The following is a 21,401-nucleotide window of genomic DNA, read 5'->3' on the forward strand; positions in this document are numbered from 1 at the left end:
TAAGAGGTTACAATGGGGCTCTCCTTTTTACAGTGAGAATGTAATCATGTAGTTACAGTTAAATTGGATGCATTCTCTGAGTTTGACTTTGGGCCTGTTGGAGCTGTTGGAAAGTCCTCCTAGTGTGCACTTTTAAGAGAATGTATTTCCAGAACATGCTGCTGTCCTTGAAAGGTGCTTGCAAACGTCTGACTATGTTTAGACAGGGGCTGTGATACTAGTGAAATAGTCTGGGGTGCCAGGCATGTTTGGAAATAAAAGGTTTAGAAACAAAACAGAACAGAATCTTTCAAGAAATTTAGATGAATATTCAGCAGTGGAATGTCTAAGCCTTCCTTTTAAGTAGGAAACCTTAATTTTTGTCTTAACATGTTGACTTGAGTTGAAATCTTACTGAGGTAAAGAAAAAAGTCTATTGCAGTAACTCTCTTCAATTGAAGGTTAAGTTAAAAGAAAGGGTTTGAAGGTTATATAAAGTGAAAATTTTTTTAACAATCAGATTCCTGCTGCTGAAATTTTATCCTTGTTAAACTTGATTTTGCCAGTTTTGCAACCCAACATCCCAAATCCTGACTTAGGATCTTAACAGAGAATCGACCATTTTGTCTTCAGGTGAAATGCTTTGCCAGGTGAAGTAGGATTAGGGGACCTATGATTTACTTATGCTATTAAAAGTTTAGCCTTTGCTGTCCTGTAGTAGCGACATTTTTTTGTACCTCCCATTACAGGTAATATAGGATACTATGATTGCAAAAGCCCCTCAAATGTCAAATGCTGATTCTGCTGTTTGCCAATGTGCATTCAAGGTAACACAAATTACTTCACTGAAGTAATTTCTGACAGAGAACAGAATCTCACCCCTTGTTTTAGTGGCAGCTAGTGTAGTTGATATACCTGTCATGCCTCTGCCACATAGTTGCTTTTGTGTGGTAAGATTTTGTTCTTTTGCTCTGTTTTGCATGAGTAACAACCCTGGACTCCAGTCTAATCTTACCTTCCTCATAATACTGTTTTCTACTTTGTTTTTGTTTTTTGTTTGTGGTTTTTTTGTTTGTTTGTTTTGTTGTTGGTTTTTTCTTCAGTAGGTGACTCCTCACAGGATGGCAAATCAGGCTCAGGAGAAAAGATCAAGAAACGTGTGAAAACTCCGTACTCACTTAAGCGGTGGCGTCCTTCAACGTGGGTCATCTCCACTGAGCCGCTGCACTGCGAGGTCAACAATAATGGCAGTGACCGGGCAGTCCACTCCAAATCCAGCACTGCTGTTTACCTTGCGGAAGGAGGCACTGCCACCACAATGGTATCTAAGGACGCAGGAGTGAACTGCCTGTGAAATACTTTAAAAGCCGACAAATGACCTTTTTTTTTGCATTATTTGAAACAAACATGCAGAAGACGTTTTAAAAAACTGCTTTCTCCTCCTCTCAGCAACCCCTACCAAGGACTCGCTTTAAATAGATTTCAGCTATGCAGAAAATTTTTAGCTTATGCTTCCATATTTTTTTATTTTGTTTTATTTTTTGAACGTTTTTGCACTTTTATTTAGTATCGCTAAAGTTAAGTCTGTCTGTTTTGACCACGGAATATATATATGTGTATCAAAAATGTGGTCTCAAAATATTTTTTTAAAAAAAAGTAACAAAAAAAAGTATCACTGATAATCAGTTTGGACCAGTTTCTTAAGGTCACTAAGATCATAAGCAGACTATAAGACAGGTTTGACTGCAGTGGTGTCTTGTAACCATGTTTTGATTTCTGTGCACAAGCTAGTCTGTATATTTCTATGTTACAAAGTGTATTCTCTTTTGAACCGCCTATTTTTCTTGTGTCATGTTGAAATGTGCAATAGTCTATAGTTCACAGTATGCTTTATTGAACAGTGTGTTTCTAAACTGCCACATGTTCCCCTTTTTCTATTTGTTAATTTTTCCCTGACAGTTGAGCAGTCAGCCGGTCATGACAGTGAACTTTGCACACCATAGCCAGCTTGGAGCAGCTGCCTATATCACATTGTGCTCTGAGGTGACAATGCATGAATTTTCCCCAACTTGAAAGGGCTTTTAGAAAGGAACAACAACAACAAAAAAAACCCTGAGCTCAGTACCTTTCCTTTGATCCTTCCAAATCAAAATATGTTTCCTTTATAGTAGATGCCAGCCTGTGAAGTTCTGATTAACAAAACATTGAACAAATGTAAGGAAACAGCCATTTTTTCCATTTTATTTTGTGTGCAGTTTCACACCCTGTATTTATGTAAAACCTTGTTTAGATCACTAATGACGTACGCTGAAACATACATTTTATTCAGAAATCTTAATAACTGTCAAAAGGTCTTGTGAAGATAGATTGCAAACATATTTTGTTTATACAGAAGAAAAATCATGAATCTTATTTGGCACAAAACAGTTTTGTGATGAGTCACAAATCTTTCCTGATTTACCTCTGCAGACAGTCTGGGGTAAAATCAGTCTGATTACTTATGCAAGTAGTGCATCCTAATTGACTGTTACTGCTGAGTTGAAACTTGTCCTCCCTTCAGAGTTTTTAAAGCCCCTCATTCATTTTGTTAAAATTTATTGCATGCTTTTAAAATTCATGGTTATGAGTGTTTGCGGGGGAGGGTTGGTTGGTTGGGGGGTTTTTCCCCTCTGCTTAGACCCTTCTTTCAGTTTGTATGCACATTGATTTTAGGCATCAGTGAACATGAATGTAATGTCTATTGAGATAAATTGTTTTTTCACCATCTGAAGTAAATTTCACCTTTCTTTGGAATGATTGTTTTTACTGTCTGCTGAAAGAAAATCAATTTCATTATTGGTCAGGATGTCTAAGAAATATCCTTCCAGCTGAGAAATATTCTTTCTGATTGAAAACACTTCAGTAAAAACTATTTAGATAAACAAAGCTACAACACATGTCTTTGGTACTGAGTAAAGTTTTATCACTTTATCTGAAAACTGGTGATGTTCAGAGAAAGAAAAATCTCTTCAGTCAGCCTGCCAAACTCCTGTGGCAGGATACTGGCAGCAAACAATCACCTTCCCCAGCCTGTCTCCTTTCAGCTGACTAAAACAGATGCTCTGTGCTTTCAAGCTCATTTGTTTCCTTGCTGTTATATTATTTTTCCCCCCTGAGGTAAACTTTGCCAACCCTGTTCTTCTGTATCTGGTGATACAACTAGCATAATATATGCCTTGCTGCATCTGATTCTTGCTGTTTCCCAAACTCCCTTGTTTATGCTTGATTGCTATGATTTTCTCTTGTAATGCTTCTTAATATTTCTTAGATTCTCCTAGGTATCTCCAAGAGATAACTCTACAAATCCAGACTTTGATTAAATGTAGTTGTAGAAATACAAGCCATGAGACACATTTTGGGCTCCCTATGTTCTTTAAGCACCAGTTCAAGAAGTACCTTTCGTCTCTAAGGTTCAATTCTGCTACCCGCCTGTATAAATATACAGTTATATTTCCTTTCTTCAAAAATCCAGCCTTTCTCTGGTTTTACTTTTAATTCACTCTCTGGCTTCCCATCTGCTGCAATCTTGCATCCCAGATGTTGAAAACCTGCCAGTTGCTCAGCTGGGTTTCAAGACCTGAATCAGGATTTTTGGCATTCTGTTCATAATGCTGGCTGTGGTTTTCTTCTCTTTCGGCCTTCTTTGAGTCTTATTTGAAGTATGGTATGTTGTTTTGTGATGATCACTGTATCGTGCATACTGAAGTTTCTTCATTCCTTTCCCAGTGACTTTTTGCTTTGCCTTGCATGTATCATCCATCAGCGTTTCAGAACGTGGGCTGAAAAAAGCATATTTAGGACACTTACCTAACTTGAAACACTCTGGAGAGAGAAAAGTTATTTGCTCTGACTACTGCTTCTTTCTGCTAAGACGGATTTGCACCAGTCTTCTAGCCTTTCTTTTCAGGCCAATCCTTTGTAAGAAATCCAACTTTTTTATGCTCAATGCAATCAAAATCATTCTAATAACAGATGAAAATGTTCTGCAGTTTTACTTAAACATTCGTAAAGCAAACATGATGGTTTCTTTTCCTTTATCTCTTTCTATCACTTGCTGGAAGGCTTTTGGGATGAATTATAATTAGTAGAAAGTACTGGCTTTGTAATCTACCGTGGATAAATATAATTTGTCACATGATGGAATGACGTACTTCATCACAAAATACCCTATAAATTAAATAGAGAAAAACTATTTTTAAAGGTCAGTCAAAACAAACTCGTAAGTAGGTACCAAAATACTGTAATTCTGCACGGCTAGATGAGATCAGATTAGCAGTTTGGTTTTAATGCTTAATTTAGCAATGCCCCTTTTTTGCTCATCGCACATAATCCAATTTCCACAGAATACTTTCTCTGTAAATTAAATAATATTGAATTGTATCTCATACCATGGGGAATCCTTATTAACCAAACAAAATACATGTAAGAGAGAGAATTCTACGGATCAGACACATGGATAGTTGATAAATGTACTATAATCAGGGGAAACAAATGTGTTCTATTTCTTTGTGGGGCTTTTTGTGTTTGGTTGGTGTTTTTTTTTTAAGAGAAAAGGATGAAAGTTGATAATTTTCTATCAGTTTCTCATGTATATTACAGACAAGATAAATATAGCAAAATGAAAATAGAATGATAGTGTAAATACCTATGAATTGTGCCACTGTCAAATAGGCAACAGTAGAATATTTGCTATGGTAATTTATAATGTATAATTCAAGTAAAATGTTAGAGCAAACATTTGTGATGTTTGTATATATAAGCCAAAATCCAAAATCTTACTGGTTTTAGAAAATGATGTGCTAGTAGAAGCCAGAAGAGTTGCTTAGGTTAATGCATTGTCTCTTTTCTGTTTCTTATAATAGAGATACTCACCAACATAGCATGGTTTTTAGAATGTGAATTCTAACCATTTGAACAGACATGCCTCATAGATTGATTTTCTTCTAAAACTGATATTTACAGGTCAGATTATCTGCAACACTTCCCCTGAATTTGCTTATAATGCTCTATAGTTTCATGTGCTAAACAATTAGTATTCAAAATGCCTTTCTTGAAACTCCACCATGCACTTAATTTGCACAGCTAAAGGTAAAGGAATTCCTTATCTAAAAGAAAACCAATTGATATTGTCATCATTAGAATATCCTCAGAAACAAAGAACACTTCTGTTTGTGTTTTGCTTTCTTACTGCCTTTCATTTGTGTCTTGTTTCCATATAGAAAATTACCTAATTTTCAAAGTCAACACAGTTTCATTTTCTCAGTACACTGGGGACAAAAACCAATGCATGGATGCTGGCAGGTTTCAGGAAACAAACAACAAAAAACCCTCCACCTTATAAATATGTTTAGAAAGTATGTATCTTCCCACCTGTCAACTTTCTCTAAAAGAAATCTTTAATCCTACCTGCCTCAGAAAGGAGAATAAGGAAGTTCTGTATTGGTATGGAATAGATTATTGGGCCAAATTTAGTAATAATGAATTGTTACTTAAAAATATGTGTATACATTGTATATGCCATAGTTCGTGTTCAGTGTGTTTTGCTCCAATGATACTCCTTTTTTAAATGGTAAAAAAAAAAATAGTCCACTAATATAACATTACTAAGTGTATGTTAAGATTATAATTTTCTTTCATGAAAAATACTCAAAAGATCATAGCCATTCTGCCATTGAAAAGTTATTATGGAAAGTTCCAGGCTAATTAGGGAGGATTTTCAAATTCAAGTATTTAGTCAATACAGGAGAAATTGATTATGCTGTAATTTTTACTTGTATAAAAATGATGGCAGTTCCCATTGCTGAAACAGGCCGGTTTTAAGTCATAAAAATAATAGTTGCTGAACACAGTAGCATATACATGACCTGATGTCTAATTGGAAAATATGAAGCAGCTTATCAAAGAAGAAAAAAAAAAAAATAAAAGGATTGTTTAGTCTCTATGAAAGTTGTATTATAGACTGGACGACTTAGTATTTTGCATAAATTTGGATTATTTGAACTTTTTTGTCTGGTCTCCCACTACCCATTTTAACAGGTAAATACATTAACCTCCTTTTTTTAATGTGCTACTTATTTTTTGTTCAGCTTCAAGCCTTTCTTCAGTGAAAAAGCTATACATATTGCAGTGAAGCCAAATACATATTTTTTTTATGTAAACTCTGTATGTATTTAGATGCATATGTATGTTGTACGTGAGTTCCAGCATTAAATTCTGTGAGTTACAGCATCAGATGGTAGCACTGGTAGCAAGTATAATGTTCTTTTTTCATATGCTATTTTTAAGTTGTCTTTAGTGCATCCCAGTAAAATTGGGATCAGACTGTGACATATAGTCCAGTAGTGCAAGATCTCCCATGACAGATTTGTAACTGATTGTTTAGGTGGAATGGATTTATGAGAGAGAAAGAGGGAGAGAAAGCTGGAAATGCAGATGACAAAATTTGTCTGAAGCTGAGTAATTTAAGGTACCTCTCCTGAAGATCAATCAATAACCAGAATACTTAATACCTGATAATTTTTACAAGGCTTTTTTATGTAGTAGCTATAGTTATGTATGTGGTTGCTATTTAAACATAGCATTCTAGTCCATTAAATCCAATTACATTTTAGGCTTCTATATTGTTATATAAAACTGTAGCTGTAGAAGTACATCCCTTTTTTTGATCCCCCCCCAGTAGGTTCAGTTTTGATATGACATAGTAACAAATCAGATTCCCCATTTTGAGGTTTCTTCTGTACCGACTAAAATTGGTAGCAGAACTTTCACTTCTGCAGATAACAGATAAGGCACTCCTGTGAATCACAATGGGAGTTATGTTTGGCAGAAGTGTATCTGAGGAAATTGACATCTAATCGGCTAGTGCTTGAGCCAAATGCTGTTGAAATCAAAAGAGTCTGCCATTGGTTATGAGCAAAGGAGGGTTGGGTTCTGCTGGCAGTGGTTTTAAAAATTTCTTGGGAGGATTAGCCCTGGGAAAGCTAAGGTGGAACGCGGGAGCACATGGGCAAACCCTGGCTACTTACGTCTTGAGGGGTGTTAGCCGATGCCTCAGTTCAGGCTATGTCAGTACCAGTGCAGCTGTGGTTATTGTTGGGAAGCGGAACTGCACCAGTGGGAGTGGGAGTGGAAGGTTTCAAGATAAATGCTCATTTACACCAAAGCCCTTTAGTGTTGATCCGGGCTCCATGTAGGTCCGATTTAGTGGCTGCTGCGGTGCGTTACTAATATGCATTACTTTTTATGGCCATTTCTATTTCTTTCACTGTGGTTTAATACATGTATGTGCATAATAAGCAGGAACTAGTCGGAGTTACGTTAATTTATAATGTAATTGTCAGATATTTTTAAAAGCCTATTCATCAGCAATTGTGTAAATTTGCAAGTCATTCAGTTGGTTAACTTCAATGCATACGTCATGCTTCAACAGACACAGTAACTGTCACAGTAAGGAAGGATTTCTTCAAAGCTCTTGCAGGCTTCTGCAGTCATATTACAGGAGCATACATCCATCAGGGGCATAGCATCTTGCCTGGTAACTATTTTAAAGCAGAAATAATTAGCCTTTATAACTTCCTAGTTTCAAGGTCTGACAAAAGTCAATTTTTTTAGCCCATTCACTTGTTTTTAAGACAGAGCAAAAATGTGTGAGGTTTATTTCTAGAGCACTTGATTCACTTTTTTTGTGCTTCAGAACTGTATCATGAAGTATCACACTTCAATCTTGTTTATTCAAAAGGAAAGAAAATAGTTAATGTTTCTGTAGCTTGTAAAAAGTCACAAGAACAAAGAAACAGGCAAGTCCAAGTTATAGCTGACTTCTGTTTGTAACTTTTGAATTTCCTGATTTGTGACTCTCCTCTCTCTTTCACACTGTTGAAATGTATTTTAAAAGGTTTGTATGTAATGTTTCTTGTCTGCTTTTTGTCTCTAGAGGAAAGTGTGCTCTATTCACATTTATATAAGCTGGAATAATATTTTACAATCACTGTTGATTATTTTCCCCCTGAATGCAGTATAAGAGGAAAATGAACGTGGCAAAGACTGATTTCTAGGGCTTGGTCTTCTGTAGAAGCTGAAATAAGGAGATGTGAAACTGCCATTTTCCTTACAAAAGACTGTAAAGAGAGCATTACTTTCTGAGCGAGCTTTTCTGGGGAAGAGGGGGAGAAACCCTAGAATATGGAGTCTCATCGGAACCCTTTTGTTAACGGGTATTTTTGGTTTTTCTCTCAAATGACTGAGGAAATATCATGTATGAATTTATAAATAATTGCTTTCAGTTATTTCTTTTGTATAAGCTGCCCAATACCCTTGCTATGCTGTATAAGTTGTGTTTCATGGAACAGTGTGAGTATGAAATAAAAAGCTAATTTTGGGGTTTTAATCATCTGTGGATGCCACTATGAAAGCTGACATTGTTAAAGCCACTACAGAGTTTTCTATGAATACTTGTAAGAATTGCTTTGTTATATATAAACCTAAATAAAGAGATTGTATTGATACAGAGACATTGGATAAGAACATTTAAAAGGCTATTCTTTAGGTCTAAAAGAAAAGGCTTGCTGTAAAATGGTGCATTATTCCATTTATTAAAGATCATATTAATGACAAAAAGCACAGTCTTTTGTGGGTTTTTCATATATTATGGGCCATGAGTAATAAGACGGTGCTCCCAGGAGTGAGAGGAAAACCCCTGTTGTAGCTGTGTTTTGTTGGTTAAAGGATAAGGAAATACTTCATTACTGAGGGATGAATAGGACTTTCAGACACCTTAGGCATGTGACAGTTTGCACACTGGACTGTTATCAGATGATAATGTGAAATAATTAGGGCTTGCTGTTGCGACATTAATGCAGTGCCTCTGCTTGCTATTTTTTGCCCATTTGCACTGGTCAGCCAGTTAAGATGCTTGTATTGGCAACTAAATACCATTTTGTAGGCGTTTCAAAGCAGTAGGCCTTACATGGCCTGTTGTCACACCTTGTCTGTTAAGTGTTTAAATGCAGAAAAACAAAAGGAAAAAAAAAAAGAAAACGGAGGCATTAAACGAAATGCTTTTCTCCTTCACTTTTGGTTGGGCTGCATTTGAGTAGAGCACAGGATTGATGGCAACCAGCCATGTGGAAGGAACACAGCAAGCAACATACCTTTGCAGGTGGGATAATTAAAATAGCAACCCCGTGTCCTTCCCACACAAACTATTGCACTCTTTCCCCTCCCCATGAGGAGAAAATGTCATGGCATTCTTACAAGCAGGAGCTTTCCCAGCCCAGGGCTGCTGTCCTGTCTGACTGACAGAACTAGAAGAGATGGATTAAGTCAGTAGAAGGACCCTGCAAATTTCCCCCACTGACTGGCCTGACCCAAGAGTTTGCCTGCTATGCCTCCTGAAGGTAAGGTGCTGGGAAGAGACAGGTCTTCACTGCAGTCTGCTTTGTTTTGCTTCCTGGTGTTTTTCAACTCCCGATGCAAGAACTTCATTTTAAAGGAGCTGTCTGGGATTTTTTTACTTAGCAGTGAAGAGCTCTTCCTCTAGTTTCCCTTCTTGCAGTCATGCTTGTGGGGAAGTCGAAGCTGAGCCATTAACTGGAATCGCCGCCATACAAATGGTAGATAAGCTGTACCCGTACGCTGGTGATGCTGTTCGTTTGATCTTGGCTTTCTCATCTCCTGTGTGACTATTGGTAAGTGTGAGGGAGTTAGTGTTCCATGGCCTGGTTGCTGCTACGGCAGGCAGCAGGATGCTGAGGCTTTAGGGCATGGGTGCTTGTCCCTGTGGAGAACAGAGGGAAATTAATGCAAAATGGTCCCGAGAACTGAGCATCGCCCCCACTAATTCACCTTCCTTTCCTGACCAGAAGGAAATTACTAAATACTAAATCTTCCCTTTAAACAAGAAACAAGCCCCATCTTTCTTTCCCTTTCTAGCCATGCAAACGCTCGCTGAGCTCTGAGGCAGCCGTTCTGCCTGTGCATGTGGAGGGAACTCAGTTCTCCTCATTCTCCTTCTGGAGCACTAACGGAGCAGTGCTGGCTGGCGGCAGGCTACCGCCACACTGCAAGCTCACTTGGGCAATGGTCACCGTGGCTTTGAGGCAAAGTCTTACACAAAGTGCAACCAAACTCAATGCCGTGTCACCGGAGTGGTGAACTCTTTTCTTCAGTTTCACTCCCACTGTTCCTGGGTTTGCTTTGGCCTTGGGAAGAGGTTCCACATTAGCACCAACTCTGTAGCGTGAGCATCCCAGGCCCTACAGTGCTGCAACACACATCTTGCACCTTAAAGCACCAAACACTGTACTACGGGACCTCACTGCTTCCAGCACTTTGTTATACGCGGTTTGGTGGGACAAATCCTGCACCTCAGTTGCTTAGTTGTTTGTATCTCTCCTCTTCTTGTTAAATTATTTTTCTCTATCCACAGTGATGATTTTTCCAAGCAAATAAGGAAGTGGTGCAAGTCTTACACCTCTGTGGCCAAAGAACTACCTCCAAAATGCAAAGACAGAAGGGAGGCAGAGTGAGGAGCTTCATTTCTTGCTGTCATAAATAAGGGAGAAGCAACAAACCGAGGCAAGTAGTGTATGGTTGAGCACCTGCCTGTATTGCACATCACCTCGGCCCCACAAATGAACCTAGATAGAAACCCCTGGCTACGGGGAGGGAGCATGACAAGCCTTGCTTCCCCTGCAAGCAGGAGGCAGTCTCTGTTCCAGACTGGATCTGCAGCCACCTTGGGGGTTTCTGCCTCAGAAAAAGATTAGGAGACTAGGAGAGTTATTGACAAGGAAAAGGTCCCTCCCTGAAAGAGAGCACTGTGCTTACGTGCAGTGGCTTGCTATTGGCTCAAGATGGCTGACCAACAGCAGCTCACAGGAAAGAGAGGCTGGCTAGCCAGGTCTTATTACCTACGTGTGGGGCTTTAAGGACAGGCCTGCAAAGCTCTTTGTGTCCAGAGATTTCCCGGGAGGCTGTAGCCAGGGAGAGTCAGTGGGGGCCGGGAGTGCGGGGAACCGTGTGAAGCTCTTCCCTGCCGCCATGCCCTGCGCGGCAGCTCTGCCTCGGGAGTGGGGGAGAAAGTGGTGGGAGAGTTACAGCAAGCTGGGGAGAGATGCTGACCTGATCAACACAGAAATAACAAGGGTTCCTGCACGCCTGTTCCACCTTCACTAGTGCTCTGGATGGAGGGCTGGGAGCTGGGGGGGCAGCTGTGACAAAAGAAGTGGACGGTCCCGTCCCCAGCAATTATCACTCCTTGCTGACACCAAGAGCGGCCAAGTCCTGCCCTACCCCGGCAGGGGTGGCTGAGTCTTATCCTCAGGGCATCTGAGAAGCCTCGACTCAGCTCTGCAATAACAAAAGTATTACTGGTGAATTTTATTAATACATTTTTTACTGGGTGCGCGAGCTACTTAGGCTTAAGAAATAGTCTCCTTGTAGATTTCCCTGCGTGACCTCATATACTCACCTTGGCCAGCTCTCTCCTGCAGAAATAACAACCACTTTTATTCGGCTTTTGCTTTGCTAATGAGAAATGAAAGTAAAACAACAATAATTATATTCCCCTTTGTTCCAGAGCAGCGATGCAGCTGCAGAATGTACTTTGTGGAACACAGCCACGTCAGTCTTCCATTTGTTTCCATTCAGGGTTTTTCTCCCCATTTACTTCTTGCTAATTCTGATGTTATGGAAATTCTCCACGTGCAGGAGATTATAGACATCTGCTCACTGCCATGACCCAGAGCACGTTCTATTGGATAAGAAGGTTAATTTTCCACAGGCAGGAAAATTCGACTGCACCAAAACATTTGTATCTGTATAAATTCAGCTTTTCATGTTAGCCTGAAAGGTTGTCATTCTCCATCCGAAGAGGAGTTGAAATGTTTTGATTCCTAGAATTTAAATGGCACGCTCGGGTCTTCTGCTTTTATGTCAGGGGATCTTCTTCTTTCAGCTCTCAGTACCAGGGGGAAAGTCTGTGAGAAATCCACGAACGGTGATCTGAGCCAAAGTCATGCTTTGGGGATCACTCATGCCTCTTTTACAAAGACAACAAATAGCGCTGCCTGAGGACAGCTGGTCTGTGGAAGATGATTAAGGAAAGCAAGTCTGTATTTACTATGCAGTGTCTGAGCAAACAGCATTTCTAGATGGGGCTTGCACGGGCACTGGAAAAATGTTAAGGATGCAAATATTGAGGAAGGTTGGAAACACTGATCCAGGTGCATTTCAATTCCTGGTGGGAAGGACAGGAGCTTCCCAAGACCCTCTATCACGGTCCAAGCACCTTTTGAGAATGAGGACGTACACTCGGCACAGAGCAGGCATGGTTTGGGCAGATGATGGGCAAAAGCCAGCGGGAAGCATCTCAAGTGCGTGAGGTGGATTTGAGGAAGGGGAAAGAGCATGAAGGGAGGCTAGCGATAATTGTTTCAGGCGTCAGCAATACAGTAGGACTCAGCATTTGTCTTTGGCCCTATTTCTTTGTTGTTCCTGCCAAGTGCTGATAGGAAAGGATAGTGTAGGGCATTGTGATAAAGAGGCTACAGAGGTTATAGGGCTCGTTTCACTAGTGTCACTGCTTGCAACAGGCCTGCAAGCAGCTCCTAGGAACGGTACAGGATTTTTTACTTTCCTTTATCACTTAGTTCAGCCTTTGTTTGCGAGAAGTTCATTCCACAGGCTATCAGATTTCCTAATCAGAATGACCAGAAAGAATGGTTTTCATAAGGCACTTTTATGCGCATGCAACTGTGTGCATAAGAAGTGAGATTAGTTTGTGTTCTGTTCCTGGTTTTGTTACTGATGGTTAGGCTGTGTTTTTTTGCAGTGACTGGTGTTTTACCAGTCTGACATAATATTGAAATTATACCTGTTTCCTCCCTCTTTCTCCCTCTCCCCCTTTCCTCTTATTGGAAAGGTAATAATTGAGCCCTGCAGGTATGTTGTAAAGAGTAACTTCTAGCATCTCAAGGTCTCTGGTTTAGTTAAAAAATCAGATCTGATACAAATCATTGTAGCAAGTTGCAGGTCTGACTCTAGTCCATGAGGTAGGTGTGGCTGCTGCACACATCAGTTTTACTGGGGCAGCCAAGGCGTGTATGGGTAGCCAGAGAATCTCCTGCAGGAGGGAGGCCTTACTGGATCTCGGCTGAGGTGGAAAGTATTTATTGGGAAGCTGCATTTCTGTTGGCACGCCAAGAATTTTCTTGCAGGACCATTAAAAATTCTGAATCAGGCCTCAGAAACAGCTGGCTTAAAATCACTATTAAGCAGGATAATTTTATTTATTGTTAGCTTCTAGAAAACCAGAATGCAAGTAAATCATGTGTTTGAGCTTTGCCCTGTGATCATGAGGGATAGAAATGTGCTTTTAAGGCACAGGCAAGCAGAAGTCCTCATCTGCTTACATAAGCCATGAACTGAGACCGTAAGTGAAACGTGAGGTATTTGCAGCCGAAGAGAAGCAAGCAGCAGTATCAAAAAGGCTTGATCTGGGCATCGTGTTGACCCTAGTATAGCAGCCAGCCACAGGAAGTGCTCGCAGGTTCTTCTGTTGCAAACCAGCAGCAGCCAACACGCTGCAGACTTGGGAAGCCTTCCCCTATTCCGGGTTGGGGTGCAGGAGGCAGGCAGAGGAACCGAACTCTGCTAGGGGAGGGAGGGAGGGAAGCAGGAGGAAGGGCAGGTTGGTTCATGATCTGCCCCTGGTGGGATGCCAGCCGGGAGACCTCTGGCTCTTGTGCTGGCATATGGCAGAGCTGAGCAGCAGCTCTTGCACATGGAGTTTTTCCTCAGCACGCAGCCATGAGGCAAGTGTGCTTAGGCAGTTGCCCCTCTCCCTGGGGGAGACAGGCGTAGCCCAGCGTGCAGTTCAGGGCGGCTGTTGTGCTGTGGTTTCTCCTGCAGCAAATGGGTTTCTGTGAGCTGCCAGGCAGGTTGCAAGCATGTCCAGGGAGGCCAGGCAACACATCAGGGTCTGACGTCTGCATCACTTTCCTTCCACTCCCGCTGCACAAACCTGCTGCTTCAGGCAGGCTGTTGAGGCTTCTTTGGAAAGACTCCAAAGTAGACCTAGTCCAAGGATTTACTGGTCTCTGCTCCAAGGATAAGAGACAACTTGCAGGCTCGTCACTATGAACGCATCAGCCTAGTCATGCCAACCACGACTGCTGGAGATGTCTGCATGCTCCCGCTGAGCAGAGTGAGCCTGACACCCTGGCTGAGCATTGGATGAGGCCTTGGCAGCTAACAGCAGAGGGGCTTGGGGCTTTGCCTAGCTTTGCTTTCTTCATCTTCTCAAAGATCACATCCTCTCTCTCAGTGCTGGCTCTCCGGCTCTCCCAAAGTCAGGCTGAATGTGAGGTGCTATGCATGAAGACAGGATGGAACAACTGAGACAAACTGACATATGGTTGAGGTGTAACCAAAGTGGTTAAAAGCTCCCCTGCACCCCGTGGCTGAATACAAGAAGGATTCAGAACACAACCCTGCTTGACCCATTCTTTCTAAGTAGACATTTTCCCAAATCAGAGAATCCCATGCTCCCACTTCATCACACACTCTGCTGAAGTTACTTAGTTTAACTACAGGGCTGGTATGTGTACGCGGAGAGAGAAGCAAAATCGTTTTGTCACTGCCTCTCCGTGCATGAATAAGTCAGGCCAACATGCTTTTCACAATCTCTTTAGCTTTTCTAAATGTTACAGAAACAAACAGAAGCAAAACAAGATTGTAGGCCTGAATCAGAAGGAGTGAACTCTCTGCTCTCTTAAGTGAGGAGTGTCTATAGTTTTATGCCAATTCATCAGTTATATACAGGATGTTTATTATCCTACAATATGGCAACAAAATACACATTATTGAAATATTGTCATTTATCAAATTAATTGATAGTGTCAACAATTGAAATAAATATTTTACAGTATATAGCTCCATTATACTCACAATACAAATAGTGCTGGTGTCTCGTAGGAGCAATCAGTCTTTAGTGTTTGTAAATCAAGAGTTTCCTGCTGTGGTTCATAACCATTCTTCTGCCCTGAGACTAGAAATACAGAAACATGTTACATCTCTATATACAACACAAATACAGACAGATCTCTGTATTATATTTCCAAGCTCTGTAAATATGTGCTAAAACTATAAAGTTTTTGGAAGATAATTTTAAAGAAAAATTACTTGCTTCCTAAAAGGAAGGAAAGTTTTATTGTTGGAGGGGAAGAATTATGTGCAAATTATCACTCAGCATCTTTCTTGCAGGACACCTGGGGGAGATTAAACTGTGTCTTGCTTAAATGAACTAGGCCACTTCTCTCTAATGTTACCAAAACCAAAGATTCAGAAATGCGGCGGACAGCATGCTTTTTCTGCTGCTCATTCTCCTCCCTCAACAGAACCCAAGAACAGTTGCGGTCACTCTCAGCTGGAGAGAGCTCATGTTGGTGAACCAAGCTTAACTCCATTTGCGCCTCTCCTTCAGCAGCTGGACACTCACAACAAGGTTATTGCTTAGTGTTGCTGCCGTCATTTAACGTGTTCAGAAAATTTATCTCTATGTGTGTATCTCTCTGTCACATGTACGTGAACTTAGCGCTGGCTGCTAAAGAAATTAACCTCATACTTCTACCAGGTAATTATGTGTGCCATGAACGCGCAGTAAGAACATCTCTCAAGCATGCAGTTAAGTGTTGCATTGAGGAACAGGGTTTGTTTGTCAAAAATGTATTATCTTAACGCCAGCGAGGCACTGAAGCCTCAGGATGTTATTTATACGACAACTTTTCTTGAAGATTGTACTTCAAAAAATGTGGCAGGAGCACATTTTGCTTTAAGTTGTATTTTGCTTATCGCATGTAGTTTGATTTACGTCCAAGGTCCCATCTGTTGTTTTTATTGTTTTAATCTTAATACCTTATTTCAATCTGCTTGCCTCCTCAAATCCCCCCAGATATTCTGGAATATTAACTAGCATCTTACAGGTTTTGTGTGAAGCAAATTCTATTACATTTGTCCTATTTTTTTAAATGTCTTTTCCTCCTGTTGATGTTGAACACCCACATAAACAAGCAAACCAAACTCACTCTGCAGGGGAGAGATGAGAAATGCAAGGAAATAACCTGGGGCATAATCTAATGCTTAGATTAGACTCCCAGAATCTTTAGCCTTTCAACCTTCAATATTGCTTGCAACAACTGTAGGTAAAAAAACAATTTCAGGCAGTAGATTGCTCCCTTATGTGTGCTGCTTTGCATTAACTTAATTTTGGAATAAGACAAGAACATATTTGAAGCTACTTGGAGCACAGTCATTTTCCATATGGTTTTCTATTATTACTATTATTTTTTAACATTTTTCATACATATTACTGTGAGCAGTGAGTGGTTCTACCATAAACTTTCAGTCCTTAGTACAACAAAACTCCCTATGTATCGGTTGTTTTGATAACTGTACAGTGGGATTTGGGCCTATGAACTTAGTTAAACCTCTTTGACCCTTGTTTCTCTGCTTTTCATTCAGGGTTACTATTTTGACCACTTCCCTGACTTGTTTACATCCCTGTTTTCAGCAGGTTGCAGATCGGTTCATGCAGCTCTGTGTGTTTTATCAGTCTGCCTTTGAGGGCACTCTTGACATGCTTCCAACGTTCGGACTGATTTGTTTATATCTGCAGCTTTTACTACACACCATATTTTAAGAAGGAACTAACACCTTGCATGTAAGAGGAGGTCTGCAATACCTAGATTTAATCTCCAAGCAATGACTACAAAGCAGTACATTTTGGCAGGCCCCTGGTTAGGGGCTGAATGCCTCCAAGTCGGTGGGAGTTGGGAGTGCTCATCACCTCCCAGGGGCTGCATTTCAGCGTGGTATGTGAGCATACCAGTATCTGTTCAGCTTGTGCAGGCCAATGGGTCGGTTAAAGCAGCAGGTAGAGAGGAGCTGAAGATGCAGAGGTGGATCCTGTGTAGGTGGGATCACGCATGACTCCAGTGAGTTTGGAGTCAGTGAAGTGACTGAGGTCACTAAAAGGCTGGTTCAGGGGATACTGGTAGAAGGCTCACAGCTTCTGTGACGACAATGGGTTTCATTCCTATTTTTTGGATCACTGTTGGCACCATTCCATTAGGTGTTATGGCCAGAGTAAGAGCATCACGGATGTGAAGAAACCCCAGCCTAAAGGTTCCACGTGACACTGTACGAAATGTGTTGTCCAAAGTTGGCCTGGACAGCATTTGGCAAAGTCTGAAGGCAGTAAGGAGTGTGACAGCTGAAACAAAACCCAGAGCTTGGGAGGCATGAATTACAAGGAGAGTCTGGGGGGCATCTGGATCCAAGTTGTTCAGGGCTGGGGTTTTGTTTCGGGGTTTTCTGTGTAATTAAAAAAAAAAAAAGTTTCAAAACTATTTTCAAGTAATTCATAATCCTGCTTTAGTTGTTTCCATTATTTCCATAAGGTGTAGGAGTAAGATCCTGTTGTAACACATTTGTTACAGTTTAAACAAATTAATGTATGAAGTACATGGTGGTTGATTAGGTCTCAGTACATGACTTTACATGTTAAACTTTCACATCTAGTGCATGTAAAGCAATACAACTGCTGATGAGCAGTCTACATAAATGCTTTGCTTTATATTCTCGTAACAACTGTGTGGAGCAGCGCCATTTTTGCAGTGTGACAATAATGTGGGAAGTACTATAATTGTCACAGTTATCTTCTGCGTTCAAAGTCGTGACTTGGCTCCATAATGTGCATCAAGCAAATAAATATGAATCCAGACCTTTCATTTTTGGCCTCTTCAAAACAGTAACAGGAACTATAATGTGTTCAGAATATTTTATGCCCGAAAAATATCTTTATGGCGCGCTGTTTCCAAACAACTCCAGTATTTCTGGGGAGGGTAAGCTGTCCAAGGGATGAAAGCCTGCTGAGCAGCTGTACTGGCACTGGCTGCGGGTACTGTCACAGCAGCAAGAACCGCAAGGAGGATTGCATCTTCTGCTCTTGACTGAAAATTGCAGCAAAGAGGTGAAATAAATGCTGCATAGGTTAACCTGCTTTAGGATAACCGTACGCTGTCCTGGGCTGCCAACAAAGCAGCAGACAGGTTCCATTTATTTCTTCAGACGTGCCGGGATGCTGGTTTTCCACCTTCTGGGCATTTACCTGTGGAGCACTATGTAGCTCAGGTTCTCTTTTTCAATATATACATGGAGTCACCAAGGGAATTACGAGATCCCTTCACCTCCAGTGCTGGCAGTACACAGCCCATCCTGTAGCCTGCCTCTCAGCCATTCCTGGTAAGGAGAGCACCGTCTCCCAGATATTTCACTAATTAAGCGGGTTATCTGGGATTTTGATGTTTTGCCACATTGTACCAGCAGTGCTTGTGACGGCTACAAGAAAAGGACTGGGAAGTGGCCCTATGTGTGTAATTTATAAGGTGACTTAAGTAAATTGCACGCTTTAAGAAAGGGATACGATAGGACTGATGGTGATCTGCCAGGCTTCTGGTGCCTTCCCTTGACATAGGCACTTCCAGGGGCAGACCAGGATAATTCTCAAGACTGGGCACAGCCTCTTGTAGCCAGTTTTGGTTGACCCACCCAGCTATCCTGCAGGCCATATTGCCAGTAGCTACAGTACCTGTGAGCAAGCATAATGTCCTTCAACAGAAATTTAATTAATCCAGAATGCAAGAGCTAACTTCGTAACCTCATCAGGAGAAACATATCCGTCCTGTTCTCTTTTGCCAGTCTGGTTTCTCATAAAAAGCTCTTGACTCTGACAAGAGCTTTAACCTTCAAGGCTTTAGGTAGACCAGTGTCCAGGCATCCTTAAGAAGGGCCTGTGCACAGTCTTGCTTTTCGGGTTTGTTAAACTTGTCAGCCACAAGGATGGAGCTCTTCAAAGGGGAAGTTGGGGCTTTTTAAGTGAAGTAGGCTTCAATCGCAAAAAGAAAAGGAGAAAGAAGGAGAGAAAAAACCCAAGCCCAAGCACAACCAAGCTGAAGAAAAGAGAGAACGGTAGTTTGTTGTCACACCATTTGTATCACAGCGATGGTATTCAACTGCAACATGCGACTTGTAGAGCGATATTGGAAAGAATTTGGGTGAGTTCTGGTAGCCCAGACCAGGCACTTGCAACAACGACAGAGAGAAGACTTCTCGATTCCGTCATGTCTTGAAGGTGCTAAAGCGTGTTTACCTTGCATCTAAATAATCCAAACGCATGAACTAGGGCCCATTTCACGCCTGCGTTCACTTCTCCACCGTACAGACGAGGCCAAGAGGATGCCGGCCGTTACCAAGCGTTTTCAACAGACCGCAGTGAAGACGCAACTGATCTAATGGCGAAGAGTAAGCACAGCAATTAAGGGAAAAGGGGGTCAAGTCTGCCCGGATATTGCCCACCTATCTGGTGCCATCACCGGCAACGCTACGCCGGCGGCGCTGCGATTGGATAAACCGCTGCTGAGCCCCCCGTCCTCCCGCGTGGCGCCTTCAGAGCCAAGAACGCCGGAGCAGCCCTACTTCTCACGCACGGCCCTTTCCTTGGGGCGGGCTCCCAGAGGAGGTGTGCCGCGTTTGGCTCCGGCCACGGCACCGGCGTAACCCGCGGCCGCCACCCCGGCCGGCTTCCAGGCTTTCCCCGGGACAGCGGACACCGCGCCCGGCCCCGGCGCTGCGGCCGCAGCCGGCCCCACGGACCCCCACCAGCGCGTCCTGCGCTCGCCTGGCCGCTCGGGGGCAGGACCGCGGCCCTCCTTGGCCCCGGGGACACCGGGGGTCGGAGCTGCGGCCCGGGCCCCGCTCCACGCCCGGCCCGGCCCCGCAGTGCCGCTGCCCGCCGCCCGCCGCACGCGCCGCGGGCAGCGCGGGGCCCCCGCCGGCGGGGGGGGGGGGAGGGGAGGGGGGGGGGGGGCCGCGTGTTGCTTTAAGCGCTGCCCCCTCCCCCTTCCCCGCGCAGGCTCGGCCACTCAGGAGCGCGCTCCGCAGCCAATGGGCGCGCCGTAGCTGCGCGAGCCGAGCGGCGGCGCGCCCAATGGGAGGGCGCGGGGGGCGGGGCGGGCGGCCGGGGCACTATTGTTGATGAGGTGCACGGAGGCTGCGGCGGCAGCGCGGGTCGCCCCGGGCTGGGGACGGGGTCGCCGCCGCCTGAGGCGTCGGACCCCCGCGAAGACCTGCCCGCGTCTCGTGCCTTCCCCCTCCTTCTCCGCCACCGACGGTCTTCCGCCAGCCCGGGCTCCCAGCGGACAATGTCCCACCAGCGCGTGAGGCGAAACGGCTCCCCGACCCCGGCCACCTCCCTGGGAGGGGGGGGCGCGGCGGCGGCGGGTGGCGGAGCAGGAGCGAGCAGCCGCCTCCAGCCCATGCGGGCCACGGTGCCCTTCCAGCTCAAGCAGCAGCAGCAGCAGCAGCAGCAACATGGCAGCCCCACGAGGAGCGGCGGCGGCGCGAGCGCCCCGGGCGGGGGTCTCCCACGCGCGGCGCCCGCCTCGCGCAGCATCAGCCCCACGCGCGCGGCGCCCACCGGCAGCGCCAACGGCGGGCGCGGCGGCCCCGCCACGGCCACGCAGACGCCGGGGGGAGGGGGAAGCGGCGCCGCCGCCGCCTCGGCGGCCGCCGCCGTCGCCTCCTCGCGGGGCAGCCCCACGCGTGCCGGCGGGGCGCGGGGGAGCCCCCCGCGACCCCACCACCTACCGCCGCCTCCTCCCCCGCCGCCGCCGGGCTGCGGGCCCTCGCCTTGCTCTTCTCCGGTGCCTCCGCTGCCGGAGGGCAGCGCTACAGCGGCGGGCAGGGTCCGGCACCGGCGGCACTCGCCGGAGCGAGGCAGGAGCTCCCCGGAGAGGAAGAGCCCCAGCTCCCCCGTCTGCAAAGGTGAGCGCTCCTGTCAGACGGCCCGCGCCGCGCACCTGCTGACCGCCCGGCCGTTACGACCGGCGCGGGGGTAGCGGCCGCTACCCCGTTGCCTGAGGGGAACTGGGGAGGCGGGCGGCCAGGCCGCCTGGGGGGACGGGATCGGGATCGGGACCGGGTCCCGGCGGTCGCCGGCGGCCGGCCGGACCCAGCGGCAAAGGACACTTGCCGGGCGGCTGGGCGAGGCGGCTCGGCGTGGCCGGGTTTCGGCCAGCCCTTTGCGGGGCGGGAGGGCTGGGATCGGCGGTGCTCTGCGGCCGGTGGCGTGCCTCCGAGCGCGCCGTGCTCCCGGGGGAGAGGTGGGGACAGGGGCTGTGCCCAGGCTTGTGCCCGTTCTGATCCTTCTCTGGCGGGCGGCAGCACGTGTGGAGCGTGTTATGTGTTGAAGGGCTTGCGGCTTTTGTTGCTGCTCTCTTGCTTCCTGGCTTTTAGAAGAGGGACGGAGGAAGCCAAGCGCGCCA

General features: G+C 44.5%; 2 protein-coding genes and 1 long non-coding RNA gene across 6 annotated transcripts in view; 2 read left to right on the plus strand and 1 right to left on the minus strand.

Annotated features, from left to right (window-relative positions):
- The window catches only part of BMPR2 (bone morphogenetic protein receptor type 2), a 105,760-nt gene extending 103,970 nt beyond the window's left edge, over positions 1 to 1,790 (plus strand). The window contains exons 13-14 of one of the 4 annotated variants that reach the window (XM_049798495.1): positions 729 to 806; positions 1,083 to 1,175. In XM_049798495.1, the coding sequence (XP_049654452.1) occupies positions 729 to 778 (50 nt within the window). In that variant the 3' untranslated portion in view covers positions 779 to 806; positions 1,083 to 1,175. Of the gene's footprint in view, positions 1 to 728; positions 807 to 1,082 lie in introns of all 4 variants that reach the window. The other 3 variants (XM_049798502.1, XM_049798477.1, XM_049798486.1) reach the window with 3 other exon arrangements.
- Positions 1,791 to 8,585: 6,795 nt separating this feature from the next.
- LOC126037771 (uncharacterized) lies at positions 8,586 to 19,559 on the minus strand. Its single transcript, XR_007505810.1, has 2 exons — positions 19,435 to 19,559; positions 8,586 to 9,793 (listed from the first exon to the last, which is right to left on the minus strand). It is a non-coding gene; the product is annotated as an uncharacterized LOC126037771 (long non-coding RNA).
- Positions 19,560 to 20,102: 543 nt separating this feature from the next.
- The window catches only part of FAM117B (family with sequence similarity 117 member B), a 31,526-nt gene continuing 30,227 nt past the window's right edge, over positions 20,103 to 21,401 (plus strand). Inside the window, exon 1 of the mRNA XM_049804906.1 lies at positions 20,103 to 20,901. Within this exon, the coding sequence (XP_049660863.1) occupies positions 20,280 to 20,901 (622 nt within the window). The 5' untranslated portion in view covers positions 20,103 to 20,279. The remainder of the gene's footprint in view (positions 20,902 to 21,401) is intronic.

Source organism: Accipiter gentilis, chromosome 1 (assembly GCF_929443795.1).
Source record: "Accipiter gentilis chromosome 1, bAccGen1.1, whole genome shotgun sequence".
In the NCBI taxonomy this organism is placed as follows: domain Eukaryota; kingdom Metazoa; phylum Chordata; class Aves; order Accipitriformes; family Accipitridae; genus Astur; species Astur gentilis.